The sequence below is a fragment of the Perca fluviatilis genome, chromosome 14 (genome assembly GCF_010015445.1).
Source record: "Perca fluviatilis chromosome 14, GENO_Pfluv_1.0, whole genome shotgun sequence".
NCBI lineage: Eukaryota > Metazoa > Chordata > Actinopteri > Perciformes > Percidae > Perca > Perca fluviatilis.
In genome coordinates, this window is record NC_053125.1 from 20,243,324 (window position 1) to 20,264,866 (window position 21,543).

A 21,543-nucleotide genomic window follows, 5' to 3' on the forward strand; every position below is an offset into this window, starting at 1 on the left:
TTGGGTCAATATTGAAATCGCGATTATGTAACACGATTATTTCACATGACTTTGGGGAATGTGTTGCATTTATTAAAAAGACACCTTTCAACAATTCTTAGAAAAATCTAAATTTGAACATTTATTGTACTTTTTGAACTGTTAAAATAAATAATATAACAGATATTCAAATCAAAGTATTCAAGTAAAAATTATAACCACAAATAAATAAGATCAACAATAAAGTGCACTACCACAATCTCTTGAAAAGAAGAAAGGAACATTTTTGGCAAAATATATTCAACAAATTCCAGCTAGTAACTCAGTCCAAGAATATTAAAGGCTGCGCCACCATCAGGCCCCAACATTAACAGCAAATAAGTTAACTAAAATTTAAGACAAAATATTAAAATGATTTAAGTCAATATTCTGGTAGGGCTGCTAATATAATCGCTTAAAAGGTTTTTAGCCAGAAACACCAGTCTGTTAACATGATCTGGTTTAAGGGATGAACGCAAGCAGGTGACAATGTTTCCACTTGTACTAAAGACCCTCTCTGAAGAGGAACTTGTAGCTGGAATGCAGAGGTATTTTCTTGCCAGGTTTGAAAGCCGAGGGTATAGCCTCTGGGATTCCGTCCACCACTTCAGTGGGTCTTCCTCAGCATCCAGTATTTCCCTCTGGAGGTAAGAATGTAGCTCACTAGCTATGGCCTGGTGCTGTTGCTGAGGAGGTGTGACTGTAGTGACCTTGAAGAAGCTGCCTAGGCCCTTCTTCTTCTTCTTCGGAGCATCCTCAGCAGGCATTGCTGCAGTCTCAAGAGGGACATTCTCCTGGAGTGAACAAATTATACATTTGGGAATTTAGGAATTTTATTTTTAACCTGACCGTTGTGGTATTAATGTTCACAATATACACCAACATGTTCATGCACTTAATCCTTTTATTATTATTATTATTATTATTATTATTACTACTACCATGACAGTCTTCATCTCCGCTCTCAGTCTGTCTTCAATGGACCCTCAGTTGTCTTCATGGACATATTTGAGTTTGAACCTTGGGTCCAGGGCAGAGGCCATGTCAAGCAGTTCTTGTGTTGCTGTGTCACTGTACTAGTCATTGAGATAATCTACTATCTTCAGTTTGATGCTTTTGGCAAGGTCCGTATCTTCATCCTGCACTTCCAGTATTTGGTTATTGAAGAGGTGGAGGGTTGGTTTCAGGAAAGAAACACTGACATATTTATCTCCAGAAAGGGCATCCGTGAACTCAACCAGAGGGCTGAGTGACTTGTTGATGGCCTCCAGCACATCAATATCCTGCCATGTGAGGGTGAGATGTCTAGCCTTCCGGTCACTGGAGAAAACCTGGGCAATGGCCTTCTGTTGTTCAAGGACTCTGTCGACCATAGCCTGCCTAGATCCCCATCTAGTCGGGCATTCAGTCTTTAGAGACTGTTCAGGCAGGTTCAACTGCCTCTGAGCCTCTGTCAGAGCCCTCTTCCTTTTCCAACTGTAGGAAAAGCTACTGACAACCTTCTTGCAGACACCCATCGCCCAGTCAATCCTGGGATCCTTCATTGCATTCTCTAAGATTACAACAAATACATATTTAGCATCATTATGATTATCACAACCTTCATCAAAGCATTATTTGCCATTTGTAGTGTGTGTGGTATTATTATTATTATTATAAGTATACTATATAGCCTAAGCTAGTAGTAGTAGTAGTAGACTAATGGTAAAATAAGGCTAGTGTGAAATAAACAATCACATGTCACATATAGCCTAACTGACTTATTATTATCATTATTATTATTATTTATTAGTATTCCTAGTATTGTTGTTGCTGTTGTTTTGCATATAATTAAATCACCACATAGTATCACAAACAGATACTCCGTTTAACACATCAACCCTGATAGGTGGGGCACATCCTAATTTTTAATCCATTTCGTTTTTTCTCCCGTCGGGTTTTATTATTACTGTGACAAAAATTTATTTTGTAAATGAAGAAAGTTAGGGGCGAATACTTTCGCAAGGCACTGTATCATAGGTAACTCCCTATCTTTTTTTTTTTTTTCAAATTCAAAGAGGCTTTATTAGCATGACCATATTGACACAGGATTGCTAAAGCACATAAACAGGGAAACATTTAAACACATTTACATACAGTTGTAAAGTAGGATGCAGACACTCACAATTACAATCTCTCACCTACAGCCAAGTGGAGTCTGTGCCCGAAGCACTGAAGCCTTATCCATCCATTTATTTCAGCAGCCAGCTTTATGTTTGAGGCATTGTCCGAAGTGATGCAGATGAGCTTTTCTTCATTTAAACCCCATGCAGCCAAAGCTTCCCTCAGTCCATTGGCGATGTTTTGGCCCGTATGGTCTTCGGGAATAAACGCCGTTTGGAGGCATTTGGTATTCAAACGGAAATCGGCATCAATATAGTGGATTGTGAGGCTAATATATGGCTCCATGGTTCGGCTAGACCATATATCCGTTGTGATTGCGAAGTATTCTGCTTTGGTCACGTCGTCAGCCACTTTTGCATGGCATTTGTTGAACAAGTCTGGCAGAGCAACTCTCGAGAAATAAGTGTCGAGATGACGCTTATCCAACGTATTGACCATTTTCTTGAATCCAGAGTTGTCAACTGTGCTAGTGGGGCGCATGTCTTTAGCTAAATGATAGGCAACAGAATCAGTTATTTTTTTGTGCCTTTCCGAATTCAACGGATAGGGAGTTGCGCTGTAGAGTGTCTCTTATTGATGCCTGGGTTGCACAGGATGTTGAGGGGCTTGTTGGTCGCAGTTTCTGTTTCTTTATTAGATTTTCATAGGTCACTCGGTGTTTAATTTTCAAGTGGTTAAACAAATTCGTGGTGTTCCCTTGCGTTGCAGCCACTACCATGTAGCAAATCTTGCACGTAGCACGTTTCTGCTCATCGTCGGATTCCGCGAAGCCAAACTGTTCCCAGACAACGGAGTTGGTTTTGCCTTTTTTCCTCACCAATCGCTCCTGTGGCTGCCCTCCTTCTGCCATCTTTAGTTTTTAAATTTCAGCCAGCGGATGACACGCACACGACTTGCCTCCCTGACTGAGTTTACGGCTTCAGGAGGGGCGGAGGGGCGCATGCGCGTGTCATTCAGAGCTCAAGAAAAAATAAGAGTGTTCTTGCAAAACAGAACATGGCAAAATAATCGTTTTTTCTCGATTATACTATTTTGGTGATCGTTGGGAGCCGAAATCTAAATCGTAATCGAAATTCAATTAATTGCACAGCCCTAATAGATAGGGAGGGCACATGTTCACAAGAAACCCTAGAACACAATGGCCGATTCAAAGCAAACACGAGAGCCTGCGCTGTCAATGACAAACCAGTTCTTTGTATCACCGGTCTCAAGTTTCAAATACTAATACATACATGCATACACTCACACACAATCTTAAAAGACATAGCTTTGGTGGTTTGTGTGGAAAGTAGGGTTGGGTACCGAATCCAATACTTTTCTGGGTACCGACCGAATTACGTTGGTACTACCGAGGACCGATTCACATTAAATCAAACCGTGCCAAATTTTGTTAACTACGCCCAAGTTTATCTGTCCTCTCTGCATGTTGACAAAGAGCAGGGCTCCCCACACACACGCACGCACGCACGCACGCACGCACGCACGCACGTGTGCCCCAACGGAACGAAAGGAGACCCACTTCTGACACTTCGATGTGGAACACGTAAAATGACTTAAATAACTACAAGAAGGGCTGCACCAAAAATAAAAATCAGAATTATTTTGGTCCATAGTTAAACAAATCAACAGGGAAAACACCTCGTGCTTTAAAATTTCCTGCAGAACCTTTTGAATTCCCCTTAATGCTTATATAGCATTTTCAGGACAGAACTTGCATTTTGTGTTTGTACTAGAACATGTTTAAAGGATTTAATGTAAAAAAAAAAAAAAAAAACATGCACAGAGCACCTGTCTCTTTTATCTAGTATATAGATGGACTTTGTACCATGAAAAATCACCAATAAAAAGGCTTCTAAACCAAATATTACATAGATGCCACTTTGCTTTAGGAAAAAGGTTATCTGTGTATGTCTACGCTGTATACAGCTGACAGCAGTCTGCAACGTCACAGAGTAAACATACACGCCACTTTCTAAAGCCACTTAGGGCCCTATTTTAACGATCTGAAACGCAAGTATGAAACGCAAAACACAAGTAGCTTTGTGGGCGGATCTCGGGCGCTGTTGCTATTATAACGGCGGGATAAATGACTCTTGCGCCCGACGCAAATCTTAAATGGGTTGGTCTGAAGTAGCTAGGTGTGGTTTGGGCGTAACGTGAAAATAACCAATCAGAGCGTCATCACATTCCCTTTAAGAGCAGGCGCGCTTGTTCCGTGGCGGATTTCTATGATGACGGCGGATTTGCCTGGTGCACGCTAGGGCTTTGACTCCGAACTTCGTTATTCAAATATAATTCGAATATTAAAAAAAATAATGATATTCGAACGACTATTAGCCAGCCCTTAATATTCGAACCTGTTATGGGCATTATTTTTTGTAAATGCGTTTGCTTGTAAACGTTGTTTTCAGTTCAGATTCCGAGGCTTTTTCACGCATTTCAAAATGTAACTACACGTCGCGGCGACGCGACGCCTCTCGGCCGCGGGTCCGGTAGCGTGCATTCCCCCTAATTCTCAAAGAAGGCAGGCTGGCCCAGGGCCAGGCCAGCCTAGCAGGGGTTCTTTCTCCGTCGCGTTCCGCTGTCTCTCCTACCTACACCGGCTCCGCACCCTGTCCCTTCTCCCCTTCCTACCTGCCTGCTCAGTGCTGCTGCGACATGAGAGAGAGCACAGAGGGGAGGGGGCGGCTCCTCAGTCACACAACAGAAGAGAAAGGTGACTGTTTCGTGGTACACTTCGTACAAGGAAATAAAATATTGCTAGGTACAGATTCCGCCGGAGTGTCCAATCCCACCGTAGTTCAACATCACGTCTCCTTAAGTCCTCTAATATTTCCTCATTTATGTCATCAACACATCCATGATTCATGGAAATGTTGTGTAAAACACAACAAGCCACAAAGAACGCTGCGACTTTTTGAGGACTGTACTGTAAAATGCCTCCTGATCTATCCAAACACATGAAGCGCATTTTCAGTAATATTTTTCTTTGTAATTATGTATGGTTTTCAAAAATGTGAACTGCTGTAGATGAGAGAAGTGTATGCGCGTTGTGCACACACTACATTATGGCCAAGCATGCGCCCCTAAAATAGAATCTGAATAACGCGCTACTGACGTTAGACTAGCTCCACTGACTTTAGACCAGGTTTTTCCTGGTCAGTGGCGGAATTGTTTTCTGAAACTGCAAAATAGCACCACGTAACGTTTGCGGCGGAACACACCTCCTCTTTTCGCTGAACCGCCCCCGGGAGCACAAATACATTCCCTAATTTACCGACGTGCGTCTGTGGAGGGAAAAGTCCGCTGTATGTTGGGTGCAAAATAGGAACGATACATGCGTCGGTGTACAAAGGCAATTGCGCTGAGTGCAAGATAGGGCCCATAGTGTGTTATCGCGATGCTAGGTTGAGTTTAGGAAACATCACGCAGGTTGCGTTTAGGAAAAGAAAGAACGTGGAAAGCAAACGTCACACGCCACAGTGTTTCCCACAGATTAGAAAGCAATTTGTTGGGGGTTGTCGCCCCGTATCACCGGGGGTGGGAGGGAGACACGCTTTAGATGCTGTCCTCCTCTCCTACTTATGCCAAAAGAAATCTCTCTCTCTCTCTCTCTCTGACTCGGTCTTTCACTGGTTGAAGCCTGAAAATATTGTATACAAATATTAGTAATAACAAATTAATAACATAACTAATTACACTGGTCGGACTGTTCAGCTCTGTTTCAGACTGATAGCTCCGGTTCAGGCTGGTCCTCATCCTCAACGCGTGCCTTACTCAGCTGCGTTAAATACTTTTCAATACTCATCTGGATTGAAGCAGCAAACATTCAGTGTAGAGTAAAAAATTACATAACATTATTTATAATATGTTTATTTGATTCACAGCTGCTACATATAGTGTTTTGACCTCGACAACCCAACTGCATTTTACCGCAAACTTGCGACTAGTTAACTTTCTAAAGCGGGCACAATCGCTTGTTTGCCAAGAGTCGGGTCGGGACTCCAGCACTAACAAACTGACAATATTGTATTCAGAATATAAAATATTTTTATAGCACTTTTTAATGTGCGATTGTGTAAAGGTTAGGGGTGGTACGGTTCATGAAAAAACATCTGAACCACTCGGTCCGCTTGTCTCGGTTCGGAGCGTGTGTGTGCCGTACGTTTCAACGCATGCGCAATGTAGCCTCGTGCCCGTCAGGTGCCCATATGTGACCTCAGACAGCGTGTTTCCTTTTCGCGCGAAAGAAGAGGCGTAGACAAGTTACCAACAAAACGTACAGCGAAAGACGTTTCAGGCCGTCCTACCAACCTGTATACTTTTTAACATCAATGTATGCTGTAATGTTTTTTCACTCTAAAGTTGGTAAAACGGCTGCAGTTTAGATCTTGTCGGGTCTCTGCACCGGGCGGGGCTGCTCAGTTCTCCCCGCGACTGACGCGTGCACACACACAAAACACACACACACACACACAAACACACACGGTGGATGCAGGAAAAAACGGAGAGGAGACGTAGGCTAGACAGGAGGACCTGACAGCTACGCTTGTTATTGTAAGTGCAATGATAGGTCCAATAGGTACTTTATCAAACCATATGACTGTGTGTCCCAGCCCAGGCCAGGACAGGAAATGAACTAACAATGTAAACTGTTTTTATGTTTAACGTATTCTGACTTATTCAAAAGACGGAGCTTTAAGAGTTCCTCTCTTTTTTTTTTAAAGGATATATTTTTGTAAGAGCTACACTGAAGTTGGCAGTTTGATGCAAGTTATTTTTTTTATCTCGAACAATCAACAATGTTGCAAAACATAAAAAACACAAATAAAACAAAAAATAAAACACAAACAATCAGAATCTAACAACAAAAAAAATAAATATAAAAAGGATTAGTTCGAGAAGGAGCAGGCAGAAGCAAATAGCTTATTTGGTCCTGCCCCTTATTTCACAAAATCTGATTATACGAAGTAAAATAGATATGCAATAGAGTATTTTTGTTCAAGATGTATCTAGTTTTGCTCAATATACCAATACTCCTGGCCATCTTTGTGCACAAATATTTAATGTGTGGCTTCCAGCAGAGTTTATGGTCAAGAACACACAGACATTTATTTTCATAGACTCTTTCAATTGTTTCATTATCCATTACTATTTTAACATCTCTATTTATAGTAAGATTTCCGAATATCATGAATTTAGTTTTGTTCAAGTTTAAAGATAACTTATTTGAATCAAACCAGAGTTTTAATTTATTCATTTCATTAGTGACCATTTCCAGCATCTGCTGCAAGTTATCCCCACAACCAAAAATATTTGTGTCGTCTGCAAAAATAGTAAAATTTAGTACATGTGATGATTTACAAATATCATTTAAGTAAAGAATAAACAATTTGGGGCCTAAAACGGACCCCTGTGGAACTCAACAAGAAATATTAAGACTCATTGACCGGTGATTACCCATTTGAACAAACTGACTCCTGTTTTCACCATAATTTTTTATCCAGTTAAAGGCCACACCTCTTATGCCATACCTTTCCAATTTTTTTAACAGGATTTTGTGATCAACAGTATGAAAAGCTTTTTTTTAGATCTATGAAACCCCCACTGCATAGTTTTTATTTTCAATACAATTTGTTAATCTTTCAACTAACTCAATAAAGTGCCATAGATGTTGATCTACCAGATCTGAATCCATACCGACTGTCAATTAGTAAATTGTTTTTATCAATGAAGTTATCTAGCCTTTTGACAAATAGTTTTTCAAGTATTTTTGAGAATTGTGAAAGCAGAGATATTGGTCTATAGTTATTGAAAATATGTATATCACCAGATTTATACAATGGGATAACTTTAGCTACTTTCATCTTATCAGGAAATACTCCTGTTTTAAATGATACATATACATATATACACATATATGCTAGTGGGTCACCTATCCCGTCTATTACTTTTTTTTAACTATAGACATATCAATGTCAAGTTTTATTATTACATTTATTTACAATCTCTATAATTTCCCTGACTTCTACAGTTCCCAAAACAATGAATATGGGTTATTGTCCACATGGTCCATCACAAAGTAATTCGTAGCTGTGTAATTTATGTCTTTGGTCAGATTAGGACCAACATTAACAAAGTAATTGTTGAATCTGTCAACCACTTCATTCATATTTGACCACGTCTTGTCATTCTCATTAAAGTTTTCCGGATAATTAATTTTATTAAGTCCTTTAGTAATAATGGCATTTATTGTATTCCATGTTCCTTTAACATTATCCTTGTTATTTTCTAGTAATTTGTTATAATAATCCTTCTTACGTACCCTCATTATGGTAGTTAATTTATTTTTATATTTCTTATATTTTAACTCTGATTCTTTTGTTCTATATTTTATGAAATTCCTATAAAAGGGTATTCTTTTTTTTTTTTACAGGCATTTTGAATTCCTTTGGACATCCAGGGTTTTTCAGAATGTTTCATTGTATTACAGTATTGTTTTTTGGACAGTTTTTATTATATAAAGTTATAAATATATCTAAGACTAGTTCATATGCCTTGTTAGGGTCAGCTTCCTTCATTACTTCCTTCCAATTATACTTTATTAGCCCCATTCTAATTGGTAGGTGGTCACTTATGTCATTGATTAATATTCCACTTAAAGAATTGATTTCCATATTATTTGTAAAGATTTTATCTATCAGAGTGGCACCATTGCATGTTATTCTGGTAGGTTTTGCGATTGTTGGAAAAAGACAAACTATACAGTGTTTCAATAAACTCTTCGATCGATTTGTGTTTTTTGGGATTTAGTAGGTCAATGTTGAAATCCCCACATATATAGTAGACTTTATGCTTTACTTGATTAAACATTTATTCTATTATTTCTGTGAATATTTCAACATTGGATCCTGGTTTCCTATATACACAACTTACTATGACATTCCTAATTTTTTCATACATAATTCAATTGAGATACACTCCATTATATCATCCATGACTACTGTCATGTTTTCAACAACCTCGTAAATTAGCCCTTTATCAATAAAAAGAAAGGCTGTTACCTGAGCCTAAGTTGAATCATCATGGTCTACGCTCTCAACTCGCACATCCCCCTTCAGAGCATGAGCATAAGACCGAGGCTGAATCTTCAATCCAGTTATCAAGACCTCATTCATCCGAGTGTACGGCTCCAAGTCAGAAACACAAGCTTCCAAAGAGTTAATCTTGAGCTGCTGTTCCTCATTCGACTTTTTTTAGATCAGAGATTTCATTCATAAGATTAATTATAGTATGCTGTTGTTTGGCTATGGTCGCCAATTCTTCACACATCATCTTCATGGAGCTCCACCGGCCAGAATATTCGCGTCTCTCTCAGAGAAGCAGTGTGAGTGTTTCCCCCTCTTTCTTCAGGATCCACAGATTATCCGTTAGCAAGAGCTTTTATTTCCAACGCGGACGGTAAATACAACACAGTGCTGTAAGTAGGGTTGGGTACCGTTTGGATTTTTACGATTCCGATGCCGAACCGGTACTTTTAAAACGATTCCGATTCCTAAACCGATTCTTGAAAAACTGAAAAATGACATAAAAGGCTTTTTTTTTTTTAAATGGAGTTTTTGTTTTTATTGAAAATTATTTAAATGTAACTATATTAATGTTTTAAAGTACTTAAATATGTAATAAGTAAACCTAAGTCACCTAACACACAGCTACAATAATTTAACAAATAACAGTTACACTATTAACAATTAACAAAATAAATGTTGAGTTGGTATGCCAACCAGCTTCAAACGTTAGCCGTTCTTTTGCAGAAAAGTGACGATATTTGCCTTCTCTGGCAAGATAGGACACCTCTCCTGACTTATGACATGTCCTGCACAGGAGAAAACTCTCTCAGGTGGTGTCCAAGAGGTCTGTACACACAGGTATGAGTTTGAAAGGGCAGACAATTTGGGGAGGCTGTCTTGCCTCCCCCACCACCAGGCTACAGGCTCTTGTCCTGAACGATAGACACGCAGAGCAAGTGTAATAGGTTTACTAGCGATCACGTGCAGTCAGTGAATGGTTAATATGCTTTCCCGTCCGTTTTGGTGAGGCCAGAGGGAAAATATGCCATTTTAAAAGTAGTCTACATTTACGGTAGCTAGCTAACGGTAGACTACAGAGAAAGTGGGATATTTTTACGTCCGTTTCAGAGCGTGTACAAAAAGGCGTCTATCAGCAGGTATTGTAGAGTGCATGTCGGGGGAATAGCGCGGACACACGCTTCACACCGCGGGCGGGCATGTGCGCCACTCGGCAGAAAAGGGAGAAAGAAAAAAAGAGGCTGCCGCTGTCCAGAGCGACAGAGGGTAAAATATTTCAGTCGGAACCGAAATTCGCGTTCTAATCCGGTCCGAATCCTACCGTTTGCGTAGGAACCGGTACCATAGTGGAACCGGGATACCAACCCTAGCTGTAAGTCTACAAACACGCTGAAGGGCGCTTTTTTTCGTCCCTGCCTTAGCAACAACTTCAGCCCAACCAGAAGTCCAGCAGTTGTTTCAACACCTGCTGAGGCAGGTTCCGAAAGGAGGGGGGGTTGTACAGTATGTATCAGAAACTGTGAGATTCACTTGATTTCAATTGATATTCTGTAATAATCTTCATGTGCTAAAAAGGCACATAAGTTCCTGTAGATGGCAATACACATTCTCCTTTTTTTGCCAAATACATGAAAAGCATGTTGAAATCATCAAGTCTTCCCTCTTGCTGTATCAAAATCTCACCTAGCTTTCCTCCGAAATAGTCCCAATAATGTGCTTAAAGTCAAGTCAAATTCAGTTTGTGCATGATTACATGATATAACTATATAATTATTTAATACTGTATCCTACATTGTGGATAATTAAGCTATATATATATATATATATCATACGCTGAAGTATATTTCTGAAGTGTTAAAGATTAAAAGAAAAAAATAACAAGAACCATACAGAACCGAAAACCGTGACCCTAAAAACGTGACCCTAAAACCGTGATACAAACCGAACCGTGGGTTTTGTGAACTGTACCACCCCTAGTAAAGGTGTTCACGAGATAGATACCAACCTTTTGTGAACTTGTGAATTTCAGACGTGACAGACGCTGTGTGCACAGTGGGCTCGATGGTGTTTTAAGCCTCCAACGTCGCCTTTCAGCCAGCTAACCCTTACCTTACCAATAACATAACTTCTTTGACATACCCATTGCCTGGAAGGCGACGGTGGGGGCAAAAACCCCAAACACTGAACGGTGGGAGGAGCTGCGTGTGTGTGTGTGAGCGAGACACAAGTGACAGAGAGACGGAGGAGAGTAGGGAAAGTAATGCAGCTGAATGAACGTGTTTTAAATAGTGTTTACATCGTGGGACTCTCCTGGGTGAAAGTCCTGTGTTTTACCCATCCCCCACCCTGACCAACCTCCCTACGCAGATTTTCGCCCTTTCATACTACTCGCTAAGGCGTCAATTCACAAGGTAATGTAAGTCAATGGAGGCTAGACGGCTTTGATAAACACGCTAAAAAGCGAGTATGCGTCTTGATAACACGCCAATAATGGAATACGAATTGGTGTGTCATACATACGCAACTTCATGAGATCAGTCTGGAATTGTGGAGAATTTAACAACATCGGCAGCCCAGATGACATTGTTTACTGCTGTTAGCTATGTAGCTACTATAGTTAGCAGTGGACACTAATTTTACTGTCGTTAGCATGTAGTTGTTACATGCAGCAATGTTAACACCCTAGTGCCTTGAAAAAAACACTCCAGTCCTGTCTACCTGGGAGAAGATGACCAATCATAGAAGGCCAGCTAAGAGTTGCGTAATACTTAGCCAAGAGTAGAAAAAACTGTTGAAACCGGAGCGTTTGGCCATGTTTAACATGAAAATCCAGCACTATAACATTGTAAATATGACAGAAAATATGGAAAAGCATAATATTTCCACTTTAAAATAACAAGAAAACATATTCAAATGTTGGCTAAGTTTAGCCTTTGGGATAGGTGAAAATTCTCAGAACACAAGACAAAATATGACTTTACAGGTGCAAAATAATTGTTTTTGTGATCGCTAAGAGCCAAAATCGCACAGCCCTAACTACATGGCACTTATAATACTGAACCATTACACCCAATTTCTATTGGGACTTAATTTCTATTACCGTATTTTCCAGACTATAAGTCGCACTTTTTTTTCATAGTTTGGCTGGTCCTGCAATTTATAGTCAGGTGCGACTTATATATCAAAATATATATAATTTAACATGTTTTTAAATGTTAATTCATACTGACTGACATGAACCAAGGAGTAATCATTACAGTCTATACAGTTGCGAGAGAGCACTCTAGGCGGAGCTGTTGAGAAGCGATACCATGGAATTCAAAGGATTCAGTGATGTGGAATGAGATCGGGAGCTTGGTGAATCTGCTTACCAGTAACTTGCTTGTTGGAGTCGCTGGCTTGTAATGTTAAATTTAGCCTATTCAGCCTCCCTTGTATGTTCTTTATGCTATTGTATAGTTGAATAACTGTTCATGTGTTACGTTAACATACTGGACACCTATTTAGCCTGTTCTGTGTGCTGTTGTGTAGTTGAATAACTTGCCTTTCCAGATTAAATGTCTGTTCTTGGTCTTGGATTTTGTGAAATGAATTTCTAAATAAATGCAAATTATAGTCCAGTGCGACTTATATATGTTTTTTTCCTCTTCATGATGCATTTTTTGACTGATGCGACTTATACTCCGGAGCGACTAAAGGCCCAGACACATAGAACTGATAATCGGCCGTTGGACAGTCTGGCGAGGTCAGTGACTCGAGTCTGTTCGGTGTGTCCCGTGCCGTCGTCTGTCCGAGGGGCCGTCGTCCTTTATTTTGGCCGATTTGACATGTATCATCGGCGGGGCGGGCACTAACCCGGAAACGGGGAGTGGAATGAGCGTGACTAGAGTCTCTCAAAATATGACGAAAATCTTTTAAACTGACCTTTGTCAATCTGAAATGAAGACAGATTCAGCAACTGTATGGCCCATTTCTTGCTTAAAATGTTTTAGATACACGTTTCGGTGAACTATTTTAGCACAATATGAGATCGTATTCTGAACAAGCCGCCATGACAGTCTGGCTTTCTTTTTCCGGAGAAACAAGACCCACGTGACGCGTTCGTCAAATTAAACAAAACTCTAGCAGAGACTAAGAGGGTTATAAGTGCAATGTCATGGCAAAAGTCACGTTCTATCACAAATTACCTAAGCATTTCTTCCCAGCCCCACCCTCTCTAGAAACCTTCCCCTCCCCTATTCCCTTTAGTTAAAATACTGACACAGGGAGCACAGGTGTCACTACTCTACCTGGGATCCTGCAAAGAACTTTAGAGGTGCCAGCAGTCCATCAGCCATACCTAAGGCTAAAACTACACAAGATCTTCATTTCAAGGAACTGCATATCTTTTTGCTTTTCAACCATTTTTCACTCATCACTGAAACCGAAGACAAGATCTACAGGTAAGCTTAAACATTGTATATGTAAGAGATTGATATTACTAATTATTACTTTACTACTACTACTACTACTACTACTACTACACCATTTGGTGCACATGTAAGGAGTTTCTCTTCAAATCCAATTTAGGCAGTCCCCCCCCCCCAATAAATTATGTAAAATGTTTATTACAATTTCAGTTAAATCAACAAACAATTATTTAGAGCAGTCTATACTTCTAATAATTAAGAATATCAATAATGTTATGATCCTTTTAGTAATACTAAGTGAAATCTATTATAATAAATCTAACATTACACCTATATTGTATATGCTAAATTATAATTTGAATTGTGTTCAGTTAACAGACCTCACAAAAAAACATAGCAAGAGAAATTAGGCAACAGGTAAAATGTACTGTGTTAACGTAATATTCATGCTAAAAATTGGTCAATTATTGGTTTGCATATTTATTAACATTAGGACAATTAATTGTCAGCTTAATTATACATTTGATAAAATTTGTTTTTCATTTGGTATACTATGCTACACCTCAAAGCTAATTTAATTTAGGATGCCATCATTAAAAATGTTTTTTCTTTAGGAAAATTTACTGTACGTTTTCCTCCACAACCCCCCAATGAGAGTGGCTTACTATTGGACGTTTGGTAAATGTTCATAAATGTCGTGCTGTGACAAACCGTCACTTATAGATAATGTTTATTGGGTATCATGTTTAGTAAAATCTTTCAGCTTTAATTATTCCCTCTGAGCTTAGTAGGGGTGGGACGAGACGCTCAGCTCACGAGACAAGGCTGGGTTCACGAGAAAGAGACAAGATTTTAACATTTTAAAGATAACTTAAATGATGAAATAGAACTGGAAAAATCATCTTTTATTCAATCGAAAGTCACAAAATAAAAAAATAAGCACTGAGAAAGGTTTTGCCACAAAATCAAATGGCTTCTCTCCTGTATAACTAACCTGTTCAGACTTAATAACTGCAGCGCCCCTCTCTCCTCCCAAACCTGTCCGTACAACCTATTAAATCCAATAATTATTAATTTCTTGCACTGCATTTCTTACACTGTACTATAACTTATTTTTCTATTTGTATCTTTTTTTTGCCCGTTTTATTGTCATGAACGATTTGAATTGCTCTTTAATGTTTTATGTAAAGCACTTCAAATTGCCTTGTTGCTAAAAGGTGCTATAGAAATAATGTTCCCTTGGCTTGCCCTACAACCTCAGCCTGTCAGTCATCCACCAGGGAAATAGAGAACACCTGTCTGTCTCAGAAGGTTAACATGTATGTAACATCAACTGCATGGCGATCTCGCTATTATATTATATTGCAGCAAACATTGTCTGCGTGAAGTTTTGAAATGTGAAACCACACATTTACTCTTTACTGGCATTGCCGTGTCTCACTGTAACTTTGACAAACTGCAGAGGCAATGTAACGTTTGCTTTGTCTGCACTGCACCTGTGTGTCGGAGCTGAGCCCCGCTCTCTGTGAAAGATGCAGAGAGGACAGAGAAGCTTGCACTTACGCACTCTGAGGTACCAAAATTTGGCACTGATTGATTTATGAAATGGACCTCGATAGTACCAATGTAATTCTGCCCTACACTGACATCGTGAGACAAGATCTTGTCACACCTCTAGTTACAAACCAACTGTAGTGTCCCAAGGCTCCAGACTCACTTTTTTCACTAGGAGCACAGTGGCCCCCTCCCCCCCAACTGAAAATTGTAGGGGCGCAACCAGAAAATGTAGGGGCACACACACACACACACACACACACACACACACACACACACACACCGTAAATCAACATGCTAACCAAATATTCACATTTCTACTAATTTCCACTGTATTACTAATAAATACTTTGATAATAGATGCAGAAATTACAATGTGCTGTTTCAAATTAATTGTCACATTTTATTGTGCACTTTTGAAGATGCAACATAGAAGGTAAACCGACAGCACCATCGCTGTCATGACAGAAAAAAATATACCATACATTCAGAATAAAAAAAGTGCTTAGTAACCAGAGGTGTCAAAAGTATTCACATTCATTACTCAAGTAGAAGTATAGATACAAGGGTTTGAAAAGACTTCTTTAGAAGTTGAAGTATCAACTCAAGCTTTTTACTCAAGTGGAAAAGTACTGGTTTCAAAACTACTTAAAGTATAAAAGTAAAAGTAATGTAAGGGGAAAAAATGCCATTAAGGACAAAAGCTTAGCCCGCCCCACAGGGGGCTATAGTGCACTACCCCACCTCCACAAACAAATAATTTTCTAAAGGCCATAATGACTGTAATGTTATATTAAAATCATACGTGCAAACTCAGAAGGGCTGAAAAAGGTGACACATCTCTTCTGTGTTTTTCAGACAACGGCAGCTACAGTCTGGTGTTACAATCCTCTCCAGTGAAATACAGACACACTTTTACACCATTTAGCTGTCAGCATTTTAACCGTGTTTACTCCAGCTGCTAGCTAATGGTAGGCTAACGTTACCTGCTGTCGAGTTAACTAGCGTCCTGTGCGGCGATGTTTCAGTTCCCTCTAGTGTCTGTTTTCGGAGAAGAGAGAAGCGCAGTCATTTAAGTGGCACCTAAATAAGGCACCGAAATACACGTTGCTATTCGGTCCGGTAGATAATGGTCGTTAAGGCAACTGTGCCATATTAGCACAGGGTCTGTGGATCGCGTACAAACCAATAGGGTGTCGGAATGGTATATGTTTATACCTCTCATCCAACCACAATCAAATTAACTCTATCCGGATGGCGCGATTTATCTAGATAGGTTTTTTTTGAACAATGACAAGCTGGAATGAAAACAAGCTGAACTGAAATCGGAGTAACGAGGCTATTTTTAAAATGTAAGGAGTAAAAAGTACAGATAATTGCGTGAAAATGTAAGGAGTAGAAGCAAAAAGTCTGCTGTAAAATAATTACTCCAGCAAAGTAAGGTAACAAAGTATTTGTACTTCATTACTTGACACCTCTGTTAACAAAGTGCTTAGTAACCTTTCGGTCATTTCACAGTTAAAAACAATACTTAACAAATGTATGTAAACATTAGGAGCACGGGCCAATAACATTCCACTAGAACAAGTAGGCCTAAACAACTGGTGCCTTTACTCACTCCCCCTTAAAGCAGATCCTCCTGTGTTCCACTAGGAGGCTCAGAAGGCCAGCCCTTGTAATTTAGTTCCTCCTTAGCAACGGAGTAGGCCGTGTTCAATTTCAACATCATCTCTGCCTCATCTGCACTCTGATTTACAGCCTCTTGTCTTCTAAAAGCAACCGGCAGTGGCGTTGCTTTTTCATTTATTAACATGTCACGGCATACTCTATGCTTGAGGCTAAGATTGTGTTTAACTAGTGTATTTTGTTTATTGTGTCCCATTAAATGATTTAATTTATTAATCCTCCCCACCTACACTAGGCATGGACAACAGACTGTTCCTCACCGTCCTAGTTGTGACACTGTCCTGGACAGCTATGGGTGACTCCGCGACAACACCAGAAGGAAACAATGCGACAACCTTGGCAGTTGACAACGTGACCGCAGCAGTGGGAAACAACGTGACAGCAGCACCGGGTACAAACATGACAGCAGCAGCAGGAAACAACGTGACAGCAGCAGCCCCGGGTACAAACGTGACAGCAGCAGCACCGGGTACAAACGTGACAGCAGCAGCACCGGGTACAAACGTGACAGCAGCAGCACCGGGTACAAACGTGACAGCAGCAGCACCGGTACAAACGTGACAGCAGCAGCCCCGGTACAAAACGTGACAGCAGCAGCCCGGGTACAAACCTGACAGCAGCACCCCGGGTACAAACCTGAGCAGCAGCACCGGTACAAACGTGACAGCAGCACCCCGGTACAAACGCGTGGCAGCACCCGGGTACAAACGTGGACAGCAGCAGCCCCGGTACAAACGCGAGCAGCAGCACCGGGTACAAACGTGACAGCAGCAGCACCGGGTACAAACGTGACAGCAGCAGCACCGGGTACAAACGTGACAGCAGCAGCACCGGGTACAAACGTGACAGCAGCAGCCCCGGGTACAAACGTGACAGCAGCAGCCCCGGGTACAAACGTGACAGCAGCAGCCCCGGGTACAAACGTGACAGCAGCAGCACCAGCTACAAACGTGACAGCAGCAGCACCAGCTACAAACGTGACAACAGCAGCAGCACCGGGTACAAATGTGACAGCAGCAGCACCGGTTACAAACGCGTGACAGCAGCAGCACGGGTTACAAACGTACGCAAGCAGCACCGGTATACAGACAGCAGCAGCACCGGGTACAAATGTGACAGCAGCAGCACGGGTACAAATGTGACAGCAGCAGCCCGGTATAAACGCGTGACAGCAGCAGCCCCGGTTACAAAGCGTGACAGCAGCAGCACCGGTACAAACGTGACAGCAGCAGCCCGGGTACAAACGTGACAGCAGCAGCACCGGGTACAAACGTGACAACAGCAGCAGCACCGGGTACAAACGTGACAGCAGCAGCACCGGGTACAAACGTGACAGCAGCAGCACCGGGTACAAACGTGACAGCAGCAGCACCGGGTACAAACGTGACAGTTCCCCCACTGACGCCTAACACCACAGTGGAAATTCTTGTGGTAAGTGAAGCTAAAAAACTAGGAGCATAGTGGAACACTATTCACATTTATTAATGGTGTTGAACATTATCAATGTGTACATTTCCCACTCATTTAAACTATTCCTTCGCAGACACCTCTTTCTAGGACACAATGCGGGAAGGAACAGCTCTGCGTGGCTACGCCCTCGCAGTGCGACCCCTCTACACCAGGATCGTGTTTCTTTCTAGCAGCCCAACTGATAGGCGGTAACAACTTTCAGTTTGGGCTCTCAGGAGTGTCAGATGGCTACATCGCTGCCTCCCTTTCACCTTCCGGCACACAGGTATGTCTAGTTCTGTCAATCACTCACAGATCAAAGTGCCATGAAGTCTGTCATATAGTGTGTTGAAGTCATCTGTGTAAACAGGTTATATTTACAGTTTCTGGTTTTGCACAACAGGAAGGAAATGTCACAACCTATGTCTGTGCAAACAACGGGGGGGTTGTGAAATTCTTCGGCACTTTCCTCAACAATGGTCAGCTGACTGTGACAACGGTGAGTTCTACTCAGAGTAGTGGTGGGAGTAGAGCTGGATGAGGATATGTTTATTAGTCTGTTAAGGGTTTGAGATTAAGCTTTTTTTTAGCCACTTGCCCTTCAGAAACACCAAGTGGGAAATATTGATTCAAGCTGCAGCATACATAGCTGGTCTGGTTATGAATTTGTACGTCTATACTTTAATTTAATGTTCTTTTTGTTCTACATGACAAATACTAAACTGATACGTAACATTTAATGGTTCAATCAGTCCGCAAAATGCCACACAAATAGCTTTTGGGGCCTGCAGCTCAAGCAATATCAAGTCAAATCATCACCATCTGCATGGTAAACATATTTTTATATTAATGTACCACTGAAAACGCATCTTCTTGGTCATCTGTTTTGTCTTTGCTCTGCAGCTGAATGTGAACTCTGTGAAGGGCAGCATCAACGGAAGTCAAATTCAGTGTACATTTGCTGCCACTGTACCAACCGCAAACACTGGAGCACCAGGTTACTCAATCAAGATCTCAACTGGATCTTTCAACAGCAGTAAGGCAACATATTAGAGATAAACATTCATACACAAATCACATGCAATTTTAACAGTCAATTAAGACCTACTGTTACAGATACTATCACAGATAATATATTATTATCTACCCATGTGCTAAAAAAAAATATGAATGATCTTTTTGTCTTTTGCTTGCATTTTCAGCTTCTGGTAATCTGGGAGCCCCCACCACCCGATCAAGTAGCACTGTTGGAGACCTGGCAAATCCTAACACTAACGTAACCAATAACCTTCTCACCAACACCACCCCATCCCCCAACACGACTTTCACACCCAGCCACGCCATTACACTCCAGCAATCTATGATGCAAGGTAAGCATAAGAAATAGGGATGTTTCCCTTAAGAGAGCAAAGTTGTCCAAAGCATGCATTTGAACAATGCCTTATAAATCTTTTTTATCTCTCTTCCCCTATAGCTATGTTGATTACTGTGGCTGTGCTACGTCTGGCCATGCTATGAGAAACCTGAAATCGCCATGAGTCAAGACAAGAAAACCATACCTTCCCTATTCTTATTTGTGTGCTACTGTATATGAAGAACTCACAGGTGGATTACTAAAAACAGTGCATCCCAGAATACTATGATCATGCTTTGTTTTGTATACACTTACTGCGGCTGAAAGTAGGAGTGGTGGAGGGAGGACACTCTTCTACAGCCTCCTGACTGCTTTTACATCTGTGAAGGATCTAACAAACATGTAATTCAATTTTGAGGAGCTTTTAATTTAATGTGTAATCCATTTTGTGTACGGTTTAGTTTTTTTTAAACCATAGGACTGCTGGATTTCTGTCCTACAAGCTACTTAATTACATGCAAATACATTGACCATCTGTCTCAGGTGAAATTCAGTCTTTGAATGGCTGGAATGGGATACAAATGAGAAGCACTGTTAATTTACAATTAAAACACTGAGTAAGCAAACATCAAATCATAATCAAACCACTACCTGTTTTCACCAGTAGATGTCATGCTGTGTACAAATGTGGGGTTTGGAGTCTGGTTACCTTTTAAGCCCACATTACTACTGTCACGCAAAAAACTCATGACTTGGTAACTCCACAGGAACCATCTTTTTTGTTTTTGTTTTTTTTTTTAAACTGATGCCAGAAAAATATCTGATATCAAAATTTCTAAAGTGCACTAATGTAAAAGCTTTTTGGCAAAAAGTTAATGAAGAACCTTTTGTTAAAAGATGCTATTCTTTTGTTTTCCCTCAGAATAGGCAGATGTGCCCTTATGAAGGACCATAATTAGCTTTGCTTTGCGTGTGTCACTGCACATTTCCATTCATGTGTTATGTTTCTGGTGACACACACAAGACTAGCAAATGGCAGAGGTGTGTTTGCATTATGTAATTATTATAAATGGTATTCTCTTTTGTGTAAATGTATATACTCACTGTTGAATATTCAAATGCTTTTACAATGAAGCCTTCATTGGCTGATATTTTCAGGTGTATGTATGTGTGCGTTTGTGTGTGCGTGTGTGTGGCGCATGCACGGTGTGTGTGCATGCATGTACACAAGCAAAGGGCAGTTGTTGATTAAGTGTTGATACCAAATATTTGCTAGGCCTGTCACGATAACAAATTTTGCTGGACGATAAATTGTCCCAAAAATGATTGCGATAAACGATAATATTGTCGTTGAGAAACCATTTTCATCTAATATAATGATAATGGCATAATAATAATAATAATGCAGGTACACCTTTTCAAAGATCAATACACTTTTATTTCTAAAGAATATTTAACACTGGAACTGGAAGACATTTTAAATATCCATAATATGTCTTTGATCTCCTTTAGTATATTGTCTTTCACGCTGTTGTACAGTTGTGGAGGCAATTCATAGCCTACTGCCTGTCACACGTTTGCAGCAGAGTGTTTGTGCGACAGACTACAGACTATGTAATACATTTAACAATTATTTAACACTATATATTAAATTTAAATAATATATAATTAATAAATTAAATCTGATTTTTTTTTAATCCGTGCGATTTATTGACTAATTGATTTATTGACTATCGTGACAGGCCTAATATTTGCAAAGTGTATTATGTAGCAATTGAGTTTTATTACATAATTTTGAAATAAATGTTTTATGCAAAATGAT

At 40.3% G+C, this 21,543-nt stretch overlaps 1 protein-coding gene across 1 annotated transcript; it reads right to left on the reverse strand.

The window, feature by feature from the left end:
• Positions 1-205: 205 nt before the first annotated feature.
• On the reverse strand, positions 206-1,642 carry LOC120573477 (E3 SUMO-protein ligase ZBED1-like). The gene is made up of 2 exons (XM_039823229.1): positions 960-1,642; positions 206-812 (listed from the first exon to the last, which is right to left on the reverse strand). The coding sequence occupies exons 1-2, from the start codon at positions 972-974 to the stop codon at positions 396-398; spliced, it is 432 nt and encodes a 143-aa protein (XP_039679163.1). The 5' UTR covers positions 975-1,642; the 3' UTR covers positions 206-395.
• Between the last annotated feature and the right edge of the window lie 19,901 nt (positions 1,643-21,543).